Raw genomic sequence first — 13,891 nt, forward strand, 5'->3', positions numbered from 1 at the left:
AGTGGAATCAATTTATAATGATAAATAAATACTTAATAAATAAAATAAAGATAAAGATATATATATATATGAGTTAGGATCCGTTGACACCAGGTGTCAAATTTTAATTTGACATCAAATCTCAACCGTCTATTTCTTTTAATCAAAGGCTAATAATAGTTTCTTATATTAACTCATGTGTGTATCTATTTAGGAGATTCATTATTTTTAGATTGCATAAAAATTTGATTTGTTGTTCTACAAAAAAAAAATTGTTCAAATAAAATAATAATAATAATATTTTGTTGCTCTAAGAAAACAAATTGATTTATTGTTATTCAATCACCCCAAACATTACTATTCCCCTTTACGTTTTCATTCTCATGGTGTATGAATTGAGTTTATGAATCTATTGGACATATAGGTTATAAATCATTGAAAGCAAGTACATATATGAATCATCAATCATGGTATATATGGGTATAAAAATTCAATTTTATCGGTTTTAGTATAGAAAACAATTTTAATTAAATTGAGTTTGGTAGTAGGTTGTTTATGTGCATAGTTTGCAATTGACATTGACAGTTAAGCAAAGGAGAATGAAAACGCAAGGAGAATAGTAATGATGGGGATAACAACAATTTATTTTTGTAGAACAGCAAATCAATTTTTTTTTTGTAGAAAAAAAAAATATTATTTTTTTGGTAGAACGCTTATCAAATTTTTTTTGGTAAAACAACAAATCAAATTTTTATGCAACCTAAAAATAAGGAATCTCCTAAATAGATACACACATGAGTTAATATAGGAAACTATTATTAGCCTTTGATTAAAAGAAATAGACGGTTGAGATTTGGTGTCAAATTAAAGTTTGACACCTGGTGTCAACGGATCCTAACTCTATATATATATATATTTTATATTATAAGCTTGTATACATAAGTAAACTCTAAACCCTAATTTGTTTTCTCTGTTTTCCCTCCATTTTATCTTGCAATTTTTATTAAAAAATAATACAATTTTGTCTTGATTAGGATTCGAACCCACAACCCTTTAGTACAAAGCAATATTTCCAACCACTATGACAAGTATATCAATTGTGATTAAAATTACGTGCAATAATTGATAAGCACCATCAATTTTAAAAGTATATCATATCAAAATTATTGTTGACTATATTATTCATCACGAAATATTTTTATGTCTTTCCTGATCAATGATTTTTTTTACCGGATCATAAATTTACAGAATAATTATCATATGAGATTTGAAAAGTTATTATGACGTGTAATTTGGAAAGTTATTATCACGTGTAATTTGGAAAGTTATTATCAAACTCAATTCTGCTAAATCAATTTTTTTTGCAATACAACCAAACACAACCATAGTCATGTCACTAATCATATTCATTATTTTGATTTTAACATTGCAGATTTAATATTAACCGATGATCAATTGATACAATATGCACTAGCAGACCAATTGTGATTTAAATTATGTCCACAAAGTGTTAAGCTCCATCAACTTTCATACGAAAAATTTCATACAACAATTAAGCACCATCAATTTTCATTGCACAATTTAAACAATTAAAAACCGATAATCTCTTATATTATAAGTTTGCTAACATAAACTAACCTTAAACCAAATTTTCTCCCCTCTCATTTTCTCTTTCTTTTTATTGCAGCTTTATATTAAAAAAATACAGATTTGTCATCGAACCTGCATCTCTTACTTACAATAAAACCTTTCAACCGCTAAAACATGTACTTCAATTATGAAAGAATTTAGGAATCCTAATATGTTAACCCTGTTTTCAATAAATTTGAACGGCGGAATTAATCACAATTTTTATTTATTTATGGATGTCTATTTAAGTTTATGTTCTTGATTATGTCTTTAATTTTTTTTTAACCTAATTATCATAAATTTTTTAACCTTTAGTTATCAACAATTTTTTTTTAATAAGTAAACAAAACGACGGGGTTCCAAAATTATTTAAAAAATATATAAAATATAAACTAAGCACATAAACAAATATAGAATAATTAGTACATGAAATTCTCTATACTACTCTTATTGAAAATGCTCTTATCATTTTTGTATTTTATTTTTTATTGTTACACCTAATTAGACCCATGCACCGCATGGGTCAAAGTTCTAGTATATATATATATATATATATATATATATATATATATATATATATATATATATATATATATATATATATATATATATATATATATTCTCTAACCATATTTTTGCTATGTGAGAACCTCGAAAGTAAGAAATAAGTTAAGCGAATTTTCCTTCCAATCTACTTTTTGTCACAACGGTCGTTACTCGCCCCAAGTGCTTGCACTTGACCCCCACACATCATATCCTCGCCTTGCCCTTTTTAAAGTAAGTTGCAGGTTGTGAAGAAATCTCTTCCAAGCTACTCTTTGTCACAACAATCATTAACAACTCCAAGTACTTGAATTTGACACTCGCGCATCCCCAAGTGCAAGATATTCCTTTATGCTTGGTCATAGAAAACAGGGGGTCAAGGAATTGGATCAATCTCTCGATTCTCACCCATACCTTAAGGTTTCCAGACACACATCCATTTTTTATGATACTCTCACTAGTAATCCCAATCAACAGCCATACATAGAGAAAAGAATCACAAACTTACACTATGCATTACTCTTCATGACTTCAAGGTGTGGGTGGACTACTCACACCTTAATATGGTGACACTATCTATGAATATAATTAACAAGAACTATAACAAGAACAATGACAAAAAAAAATAACAAGAACTTTTATTTGATGTTTGCAAATGATAAAAGTTTGCTTGATGGTGTTTACAAAGCAAAAGAGACCTTTATATAGGATTACAAACTGAGAATTTCATAGCCAGGGTGGTAAAGATACAATAAGTAATCATAATGGCCATCAAGAGATGAAAATACAAAACTAAAACTGACAAATTCCAGCAGGTGAGAGTGTGAGACTGTCACGACCATGACAGTGCTTCCAGGCATTGTTTTCTCAATTTTCTTGTTTGTCACGACAATGCAAAGGCTTGTCATGTCATGTCTGTGATAGGTCTCTAGGCCTTTGATCTTTCATTTTCCACTCATAATTGCAAAGTGTAACGACCAAAAGTGTCCAAATTATCAGCATTGGACTACCTTTTGGCTATCCCTTCATAAAAGAAGTGTTCCTTTAAAGCTCATGTGATGTCATGCTTGGATAATAATCAATTTGGGCCTAAGAAATGCTCATTTTCACTCATTCAAGCTCCTGGACCTACAAAATGCAAAATAAGAGAATTGTAGTAAGGTAGCTCAAGTAACTTGCACGATAAGCCATTTCTCGCGTCTTGTGCTGAGGCGACACCTATTATATATATATATATATATATATAAATAAATATATATATATATATATATATATATATATATATATATATATATATATATATATGTCATTTTTGCTTGTTCAAAAAAAATTGCACGATAAGCAAAAATTATTAAGTAAAATAACTACTAAAACTATGCATATTTAAGAGGTATCAGTGGGCAAAAAAACTAAACCGAAGTGCCGAATTGAACGGAACCAAACCTAAAAAAACTGAACCATGACTAACAGTTTTAAAAATGACCTAAAACAATTTGATTCGGTGCATGATTGTCAGTTTGGCTCGGTATCAATTTGCTTTAATGGTTCAATTTAATTTAATGGTTTGGATCGATTTTCGTTTCAAAAATCATAATATTTGATTTTGTTTGTTTTTTATTTTTTTCTAAAAGTTAGTTATGGTTTGATTCAGGCCATATAACCAAACCACTTTAACAGTTGGATTTCTAAAGGCAAACAATTCGGTTCAATTACTATCAATTTTAAAAATAGTTCAATTTGATTTTTCTCCCAAACTAAACCATGCCCACCCCAAGCCACTAGGTAGGTTTGATCTAGTGGTGAGAGATTTAGATAGTATGCATGAGATCTTAGAATTGATCCTCATTGACAACATTGTAAAAATAATAATCATGCCCACCCCTATCGGTGCGCCACACCAAACCTCTCCTTCTCATAGCGATGACATCACTATTATGTATCCTTATCCTCCCAATTTTCTTTTTCTTTATATCTTGAAATGATGAGAAATTACTATGCTTTGAGTGGGTTGGGTGCTAAATTATATAGGAATGAGCTGATTGATGAGAAAAATGGAGAAGAATGGGGGAGATCGATTAACATGGTTGGAGACTTGTTTGAGAGAGATCGGATTTTTTAGTTATTTTTTATTAAAAGTAATTAAAAAAATAAAAAACACGTGTATGGGATCACATCGATTCTCTTCATAGTAGAAACTAGGAATATTTGCTTATATGAGAATTGACTTTGAATCCCTTGAATTGATTTTGGATGACGAAGAGAAACATAATTTTTTCCACTTTTTACGATTGAAAGACAAGTTAAACGCACGTTTGCGATACCAAAAGTGAATGCCTGTTATTATTTTGGCACCCATACTTTTACATGTGACCTCTTTCTATTTTTTTAATCAATTTATTAATTTTTATTCTAACCAATTACAATTATCTATGTGTAAAAATATTGTCACATCAACGATGTTTGGTCAAAATTAGAATAAAGGACTACTAAGTGCAAAATGATATAAATATGAAAGGTTAAAATTGCATAATTAAAACTAAGACACCGAAAATCTCACAATTAAAAACTTGAATATTAGATAAATATTACTACACAATTGGTTTTATCTTCTCATATTTTAATACGACTCTTTGAGTCATAATCAATCATCAAGTACACCACGATCAACTACAACTCATGACACCACAAATTGACATATGAAGTTTAAAATTAAAAATAAAATAAAATTTGGATATTAACAAATCATGTACATTGAATTACTCCTGTTCTCATGCATCAGATATGACTCTTGTAGTCATGTCTATCAATCACAACAAAAAATTTCAACCAACTATTACTACATACATAACACCATCGATATATTCCTTAAAAGAATTCATTCTCCCTAATTTTTTTATATGTAACAAATGATTTTTTAGTCATGTATGTCATATATTAATGAATATTAGATTGTCCTGAAGTATATGTTAGAACTAAAAAATAATTTATAAATTATAACTTTATTACATTTGTGTACTCTTTCCATTCCATACTTATTTATAGGACTATTTTTCACACTTTTCATCTTAATATAAGATACTTTATTAAATTCATTATGCATTAAAAATGTCACACCAGTGTTCAACGGCAACAACGAGTGTCTCAATTTCAAATTTTGCCTTAGCGGCAGCTACAAGCTCAACTATGAGTTAAAATAATAATATTCACAACTCAATAGTAAAATATATATACTCCCTTCGTCCCAAAATATAAGAGAAAATTGATCAATTAAAGTTAATGTATTTAGTCCAAATTTTTAAACAAATACATCAACTTTCTTTGACAAATTTTTCCTTATATTTTAAAATAGAGGGAGTATATATATACATACACCACCTCGAATACCACGTATTTATGTATACTTCACCCACTCAATACTCACAATTTGAGACTCATCAACATTAACATCTATCATATAAAATATATTGTGGGGTGCGTACGTGGATGGGTGTGTGTGCGTGCGTGCGTGCTCCATTTGTTACAATTTTTAGGTTTAACTACATATTTGGTCTCTTACGTTTATTTTACAATTTGTTCCATTACAATTAAAAAGTATAAATTTGGTCTCTTATATTTAAAAAGTATCAATTTGGTCCTTTAGATTTATTTTAGGTTTCAAGTTAATCATTTCCGTCAATTTTGTCACCCATGACAGACAGTTTGCATATGTGAACAGACACGTGACACTTGGACACATGTTTTATTTCTAATGACATGACTTTAATAATATAATTTTTTTTACACATGCATTTAATCAAATCTCACATTAAAAGTAAGTTCAAAAATCATCTCCACAAATATTTATATGGGGTTGTTTGATTGAATGCATGTCTAAAATGGTTTTTAGAATGTGTTGGTGTATACAAATTAAATTAATAATAATAATAATAATAATAATAATAAAAAACTAAGCATAAAATTATAGTAAAAGCTGTAAATTACCTTGATTCCTATTTTTAAACATTATGATTGAACATTGTTAGGTTAATGTAATTTTATTAGGGAATACAAATTGTTCATTGGAACATTATTTCTTCATCTAAATATATTCTTTCAATCTTTCGATCATCCACAATCTTCATACCACAATGTTTCATAAAGATAATCTTTAACTAAATGCTTTGTATGCAAATGATTTGGTCACAGATTCTACGAAAGAAATCATTCATCAGTTTCACATAGGGTCTTTAGAAGAAAGAAACTCCAAATCTTGAGTTTGGATGTCGATTTGAGGATACAAGAGCACGACAACTCTTCAAATATACTTCAGCTTCAAATATTACCTATGCTTCAATAGCATCATAATATAATGTAGTATAATGTATGCTTCAGCTTCAAATATTACATATGCTTCAAATATTATTATGTATGCTTCAGTAGGAGTAATATGCTTCATATATATAGTCATCCCACACTATGGATCAGGTTTGTTAAGAATGAAAATCACATAATACTTGTATTGGTTTGCCATATCCAAAGCACTATTCATAAGATTCTTTCTTGAGGTTGAATTTTTATATTGGTGATGAAAATTCTTTGCACTCTCTTGGATGATGAGTGATTGTTCCGCATACGGTCTCTTGCAACCTCTAGCGAGTGCCAATCCCCGACATGGAATGTGGCAGTTCCATATCGCTCAGCATCTTCTCGGACCCTGCGATCGTATTCAGTTATCGCCTTAGCTTGGCGCTCCCTATGAACAGCAGCGCGGATCGAAGCAGGATCCATATCGGCCATTATCTACAAGGAAAAAAATAGTTAAAATACAAGAAGTTACATAAAAAATCACAATTGCATAAATTAAAACTAAAAGTTACAATTGTTTTTCAATATGAATGATCAAAATTCAAAACCCTCATCAAAGTTACAATTTTTTTTCAATATGAATGATCAAAACCCGTGACTGCGTAGTAATAATCGTATGATTACACAATGGATCACTTCTGTCAGAGTCCCTCTAAGCATATAGTACTATGTATGAAACTGAAAGACAAACATTTCTTCTTCATTGAATATATGTTATTATTAAGAGCAAATTTTGGAAAAAGAAAAAAAAACTTAAATAATATATTTTTCAAAAATAATTAAATAATTAAGTGATATATATTATTATGTAAGTGTAACTAAATAATAATAAGTCTGAATGTTTGCGACCATAAGTATATATTTCTATTATTACTAACAAAACACACCACATATACTTAGCCCAAATGAAATGAGACCTTGAACATTGCCGGACACAAAAGAACTTCTATCCTAGCAAGAAAATTTTAGAATATTCAATGTTAAACAAACTGAAAGATGCAACTAACCCCAAAACCAATTTTAGAAAATCCATATCAACCAGTAGTGTGGGATCCATGTATAAAAAATAAACACTTTATCAATTGTCTTTTCTTTTTTGTTGGATATTATTATTATTAACAAAAGTTGGGCACATTAATTGTGTAACTACAGTGGATTGCCTTTGAAGTGCAAATTCAATTGTTTGAAAATTCTGTAAATCTATATAATTCAAATTTCGATCTCTTTACTTTGTGAATATATGCGTACGTGCACTCGTGCGTGCGTGCGTGTTAAAATAAATAAATTAAAAAATTATTAGAATTAAATTTTAGAATAAATATAGACTATTATGATTTTGATATATATATTGAAATTTATTTGAAGAATTAAAAATCATTAGAGAGATTGTAACATTAAAAGCATAATCTTTAACTTTTTTAAAAACTTATATATTTATAATTATATGGGGCATCAAAGTTATAATTTACATAGAGTACTCAAAATCTCAAGGATGGTCCGATCCAAATTGTATAATCTTTAACTTTTTTAAAAACTTGTATATTTATAATTATATAGGGGCATCAAATTTTTTTTATTAAAGGCTCACTTTCATATTTCGCACAGAGCCTCCAAAAACTCGAAGACGCCACTGGTATTTGATATGTGAGCTTTAGAAGGTTAATAGGCACGTGAGTTTCCAATTTTATTTCTTCAGACACGCGTCGTGTTTTTCGTAGGCGAAATCATTCGCACCAAATAGCACCACTGTTCTGCAAATAGTGCAATAAAAAAAAAGTAAAAGTCTTGACAATAAAAAAAAGGTCAAAATTAATTATATAGTATTATATGAGTACAAGTTTTTCCAGTCCTACTGCTTTTTGGAGCTTCTCACTCATCCTTTTACGCCCACTTTGAAACCACACGGGATCATGGCTCCAATCTGATGGCTCATCTTCTCTCCAGTACGGACTCACAACTATTTGCTCAAGCTTGTGAGCATATTTTAGAACATTAATAACAAACTCAATTTCAAACCAATTGCCAACGCAACCTCCCAATTCAACAACTTTTACCTCATCATGAGAGAACATTTCAACATCCCTAATATTTTTCTGATTTGTGATGAAATTTGAATTGTTATACTGTCAAAATTAAAATCACAACAGGATTGGTATTAAAAGCTAGCAAGCATGTAAATCAAAATATCTAACAAAATTTGTATACCTAAGAAAAAGAAAGAAAAAAAACTTTATGGAAAAGTTGCAACTACTTGGACTAATCAAATCAAAGTTTTCTTTAAGCAAAATCAAAAGTTAGATTTGAAAAAAATAATGGGTTGCCAAGTACAATAAACTCAAATTGAGTATGAAGATAAGAATGTTTAAACGGATGTAATTTTAACAGCATGACCCACTAGTTCAAAAGTGTAAAATTTGTACTAAGTAGTGGATAAAAATCATAACAATAACTATAACAAATAAAAAAGAAAAAGTAAGGCATGTATTAAACATGCTCACTCACCATGATAGTAAGTTTCTGTAAAAGAGGAGAAACTTGAAGGATGTTTAAAATCCACAAAGGATCATAGTCCTCACTATCTAAGATGAATGGATTGTAAATTATGAGGTTCAATTGTTTAAGATGTTTGACTAGTTGAGTTATTTTTAGAGAAGTTGTAACCTGAACAATAGCATTTAAGATTCAAACTATAATTCAAAAGTCAAAGAAATGTAAAAAGAAAAAAAATAACTTACACTTCCAACACTTTATGACTAACCTGATGGACTTATATAAAATACCGTATAATATATATATATATATATATATATATATATATATATATAAGCTAGTTGATTCAATTTGTAGTATTTTGTAAAATTAACGGTTGAATTAGTTTATAAGTATCAAACGACATAAAAAAGAAATATATTTAATTAATATTTAATTTTTTTTAGTAAGAATCTCAGAGAAAATTTAATAAGCTATAATCATTGAATTAGTTTATTAAAATACGTGCACATATCTAGTAAAAAAAATTATAAGTTATCTAAAAAATATAGAAATATAGTATTTAATGATACAAAACATTTAATGTTTGAATAGACAACAAATTCAATAATTTTTTTTCCACATTTATCTTTTTAACATGTGTCATATTCTCCTATATTAATTTACATATAATGTTATAATCTCTAATACAAGTTCAATACAAAAACAAAATCCACTGCTCTATAGCACAAGTTCATCGGTCCTACTTTCCACGTAGATTAGACTTTTATTTAGTGTTTCTTTCGTAATTTTGGTGTCTCACATCTTTGGACCATGGGATGATCATGAATATAAGGATGTTTAACCGTCTCTTGTTTTAACTACATGACCCACTAGGTCAAAATTGTAAATTTTGTTTATATGCAATGGATAAAATAACTGCATGACATTTCGGTTCGCAGATACCGAACAAGCTGACGTTCGATTTCTGTATACCGAAAATGCTAATGTTCGGTTCGCAGTTATCGAAATTGTCTAATATTTGACTTTGGTGAATATAAACCGAAGTTTTTGGCAAATTTTTTTCAAATCGCAAGGAGCAAAATGAGATTTTTGGGGATATAAAAGAAATATGGGGGTCAGGAGAGAAATGATATTAAAATGATAACGAATAAAATGGATTTTTTTTTGTAACAAAAGGGGCCAAGGCCCAACTAACAAATAAGATGGGTGAATTTGGATCATTCTTTGACCTTAAATCACCCATGTGCACGAAGCGTTGTTTGATTTTTTGTTTTGGTGTAGTGTTTTTCTAGATTTTTTAACTCGGTGTAGTGTTATTTTGATTTCTCGACAAAAAAAAACTTAAAATTAATTATATAATAATATTATATGAGCACAAGTTTTTCTAGTCCTATTGTTTCTTGGAGTAAAAAAAAAAACTTTGGGTATTTGGTATGTGAGCTTTAGAAGGTTAATAGGCACGTGAGTTTCCAATTTTATTTCTTCAACCATGCGTCGTGTTTTTCGTAGGCGAAATCGTTCGCACCAAATAGTACTATTGTTCTGCAAATAATGCAATAAAAAAAACGTAAAAGTCTTGACAACAAAAAAAAAAGGTCAAAATTAATTATATAGTATTATATGAGCACAAGTTTTTCCAGTCCTACTGCTTCTTGGAGTTTCTCACTCATCCTTTTACGCCCACTTTGAAACCACACGGAATCATGGCTCCAATCTGATGGCTCATCTTCTCTCCAGTACGGACTCACAACTATTTGCTCAAGCTTGTGAGCATATTTTAGAACATTCATGACAAACTCAATTTCAAACCAATTGCCAACACAACCTCCCAATTCAACAACTTTTACCTCGTCATGAGAGAACATTTCAACATCCCTAATATTTTTCTGATTTGTGATGAAATTTGAATTGGTATACTGTCAAAATTAAAATCACAACAGGATTGGTATTAAAAGCTAGCAAGCATATAAATCAAAATATCTAACAAAATTTGTATACCTAAGAAAAAGAAAGAAAAAAACCTTTATGGAAAAGTTGCAACTACTTGGACTAATCAAATCAAAAGTTTTCTTTTAAGCAAAATCAAAAGTTAGATTTGAAAAGAATAATGGGTTGCCAAGTGCAATAAACTCAAATTGAGTATGAAGATAAGAATGTTTAAACGGATGTAATTTTAACGGCATGACCCGCTAGTTCAAAAGTGTAAAATTTTTACCAAGTAGTGGATAGAAATCATAACAATAACTATAACAAATAAAAAAGAAAAAGCAAGGCATGTATTAAACATGTTCACTCACCATGATAGTAAGTTTCTGTAAAAGAGGAGAAGCTTGAAGGATGTTTAAAATCCACAAAGGATCACACTCCTCATTATCTAAGATGAATGGATTGCAAATCATGAGGTTCAATTGCTTAAGATGTTTGAGTTGTTGAGTTATTTTTAGAGAAGTTGTGACCTGAACAATAGCATTTAAGATTCAAACTATAATTCAAAAGTCAAAGAAATGTAAAAAGAAAAAAAATAACTCACACTTCCAACACTTTATGACTAACCTTCAAAAATATGTCCAGATGCATAATCTCAAGTTCAGGAAATGTTGCACAGAGAGTAACAAATGCATTGAGTTCTTCCAATGAAACAGAGAAGTTAATGTTCTTCAAAACTGGAGTATTAAGTTTCAACGTGTCGAAACCATACCCATGGTACTCCAATGAAATGAGTTTAAGGCAATCGACTAGAACCAAATCTACATCCAGCCTATAGCCTTCTTTGGATACTAAATAGCACGGAAAAATCTTAAGATGACATAAGGATGAACTTACTATCTTCGGCATTGATGATTTGAACTCACAGAAAATTAAGCAAAGCTTTTCAAGGTATCGACAATTAGATAATAGACTTTCAATGAACATTTCATCCAATTTTGTCCATCTAAGGGTAAGAGATCTCAAATTTTTGAACAGAGTAAAGTTACCGTTGGTGGGATGGCAAACAAGACAGTATTCAAGATGCAAATGCTTTAGAGTTGAAGCATTAGTCTCGGAAAATAAGGCAGAGTCAAATTTATAATGTTTGTTTTGAGCTGTGCGATGTACATATGGCCTCCCAAGAAAGAGTAGATTGATTCTTTCGACTCCCCTTACCATTGCAAAATTTATCCATCGATCAATAGTGTTGCTTTGTTGACAATCTAAATAGAAGTTTACAAAAAAAGAATCAATTGATGTGCCATGAAAATTGTTGAGAAATTGATCTACTCGTTTTACAAACTCTTTCGGCGTCAAATCCAAATCGACACATCTATCAGTTCTAGAATATCTAGTGACATCAGTGAGATGTCCTTTTTCTAGTAGTTCCTTCTCGCTTTCAATCACATTGTGTATATCAAAGTGGAGATCTCTCATTAGAAACCAAAGCTTGCACCACCGTTTAGACAATACACTTGTTTTCAACAAATCTTTAATGGATAACATTGTGAGGATATAAGACAAGATATCGTCAGGTAATTCACTAATGCGATCATCGTCCATTTTCTCTCGAGCAATTTAAAAAAAAAAAATTCGGTCACGATGCACCTGAAATATATATAGAGGTAAAGTTTAATATTAATTTTTGTAAATCTGTATAGGTTTAGCTGGTTAATTATCATTATGTTATCTTCTATATTGCATTAGAAAGCTTTTATATAATATTTGTATAGTTTTTGGTCACTTGGATCTATTTCCAACTACTCATAGGAAATTAAATTTCAACAAAAGAATTATTTGACACTCTCTCCCTACAAAAGAATGAATAATAACAAAATTGAAATAAGTGAGATGAAAAGTAACTCACTAACCGAAGAAGAAGAAGAAGAAGAAGAGTATCTATGAATCGCAGGAAGAGGAATGAATTGCAGCGAGCGGCAATAAAGCTCACAACCTAACCACCATGTATTTGTATTTGTATGTACTGTGGTCTAGATTTATCTATTTATTCCTTTATAAAGCTACACAGAATATAATGTAGTCAATATTTTTTTGTGCACGTGTGTATCTACTATCTTATTTTATTTTATAATAATTCTACTTTGTATATTTCTTTCAATAAAAATAAAATAAATCTTTCTTATAAAATAAAATAAATATTTCTTATAAAATAAATCTTCTTATATAGTACTCCCTCTAGTCTTTAATATAAGAAAATATTCACTTTTTAGATACATTAAAATATTAATGTATCTAGTCTTTAATATTTCAATGTATCTAAAAAGTGAACTTCTTCTTATATTAAGGACCGGATGAAGTATAATTTATTGTCGCGTGATTTTTTTAATATGTATTGATGATTTAATTCTTTTTTTTTATATATTCTTTCTTTAAAAAACCATATTGTCAAAAGTAAAATAGTTTTGTTACAGGAATTAATCATTAGAAAATTATTTTATTTTGAATAATAATTTATTTTATGTTATTTACTCTTTTAGTCATGAGGTTGTATTTAAAGACAATGAACCTACACAATCAATGGATGAACAATTATCTTCTTCTTCTCCGTTAAGTTTTGTTCAAGACACAACACGCTCCCTCTCTCAACGCATCACTAGTCGGCCCTAATTTCAGTTTTCTTGGAGTTTTTCTTCATTCTTCACCGGTGAGGGGTGGTTTTAGGTCATTTTTGGCCTAAAATCACCCCTCTGCATTTTTTTCTTCGTTTTTAATTTAAATAAGTGATTTTCACATAGATTAAGTCTCTTTCTTTTGTTGTGATTTTGTCGTCAGAGTGCGGTGCTGTGTTGTTGGTCGTCATTGGCACGACGTTTGATTTTCAGTCTTGTTCGCAGATTCATTCTTTTCATTTTTAGCGATGTTGAATTTGTATTTGCATATAATGCACTCTATCAATTATTAAAATGTTTTTTAG

At 29.5% G+C, this 13,891-nt stretch overlaps 1 protein-coding gene across 1 annotated transcript; it reads right to left on the reverse strand.

Annotated features, from left to right (window-relative positions):
- Window positions 1-10,429: 10,429 nt before the first annotated feature.
- On the reverse strand, window positions 10,430-12,564 carry LOC123889643 (F-box/FBD/LRR-repeat protein At4g26340-like). The gene is made up of 3 exons (XM_045939063.1): window positions 11,542-12,564; window positions 11,286-11,444; window positions 10,430-10,904 (listed from the first exon to the last, which is right to left on the reverse strand). The coding sequence occupies exons 1-3, from the start codon at window positions 12,517-12,519 to the stop codon at window positions 10,605-10,607; spliced, it is 1,437 nt and encodes a 478-aa protein (XP_045795019.1). The 5' UTR covers window positions 12,520-12,564; the 3' UTR covers window positions 10,430-10,604.
- Window positions 12,565-13,891: the final 1,327 nt, after the last annotated feature.

The sequence above is a fragment of the Trifolium pratense genome, linkage group LG6, assembly GCF_020283565.1.
Source record: "Trifolium pratense cultivar HEN17-A07 linkage group LG6, ARS_RC_1.1, whole genome shotgun sequence".
Taxonomy (NCBI): Eukaryota; Viridiplantae; Streptophyta; class Magnoliopsida; order Fabales; family Fabaceae; genus Trifolium; species Trifolium pratense.

What these genes read in the sequence shown, in the direction of transcription:
- LOC123889643 (XM_045939063.1), bottom strand. Translation starts at nt 12,519, where the DNA reads ATGGACGATGATCGCATTAGTGAATTACCTGACGATATCTTGTCTTAT. An exon ending in ATCTGGACATATTTTTGAAG is followed by an intron (nt 11,445 to 11,541) that starts GTTAGTCATAAA and finishes GCTATTGTTCAG; the next exon opens with GTCACAACTTCTCTAAAAAT. An exon ending in TACAGAAACTTACTATCATG is followed by an intron (nt 10,905 to 11,285) that starts GTGAGTGAACAT and finishes TAATTTTGACAG; the next exon opens with TATACCAATTCAAATTTCAT.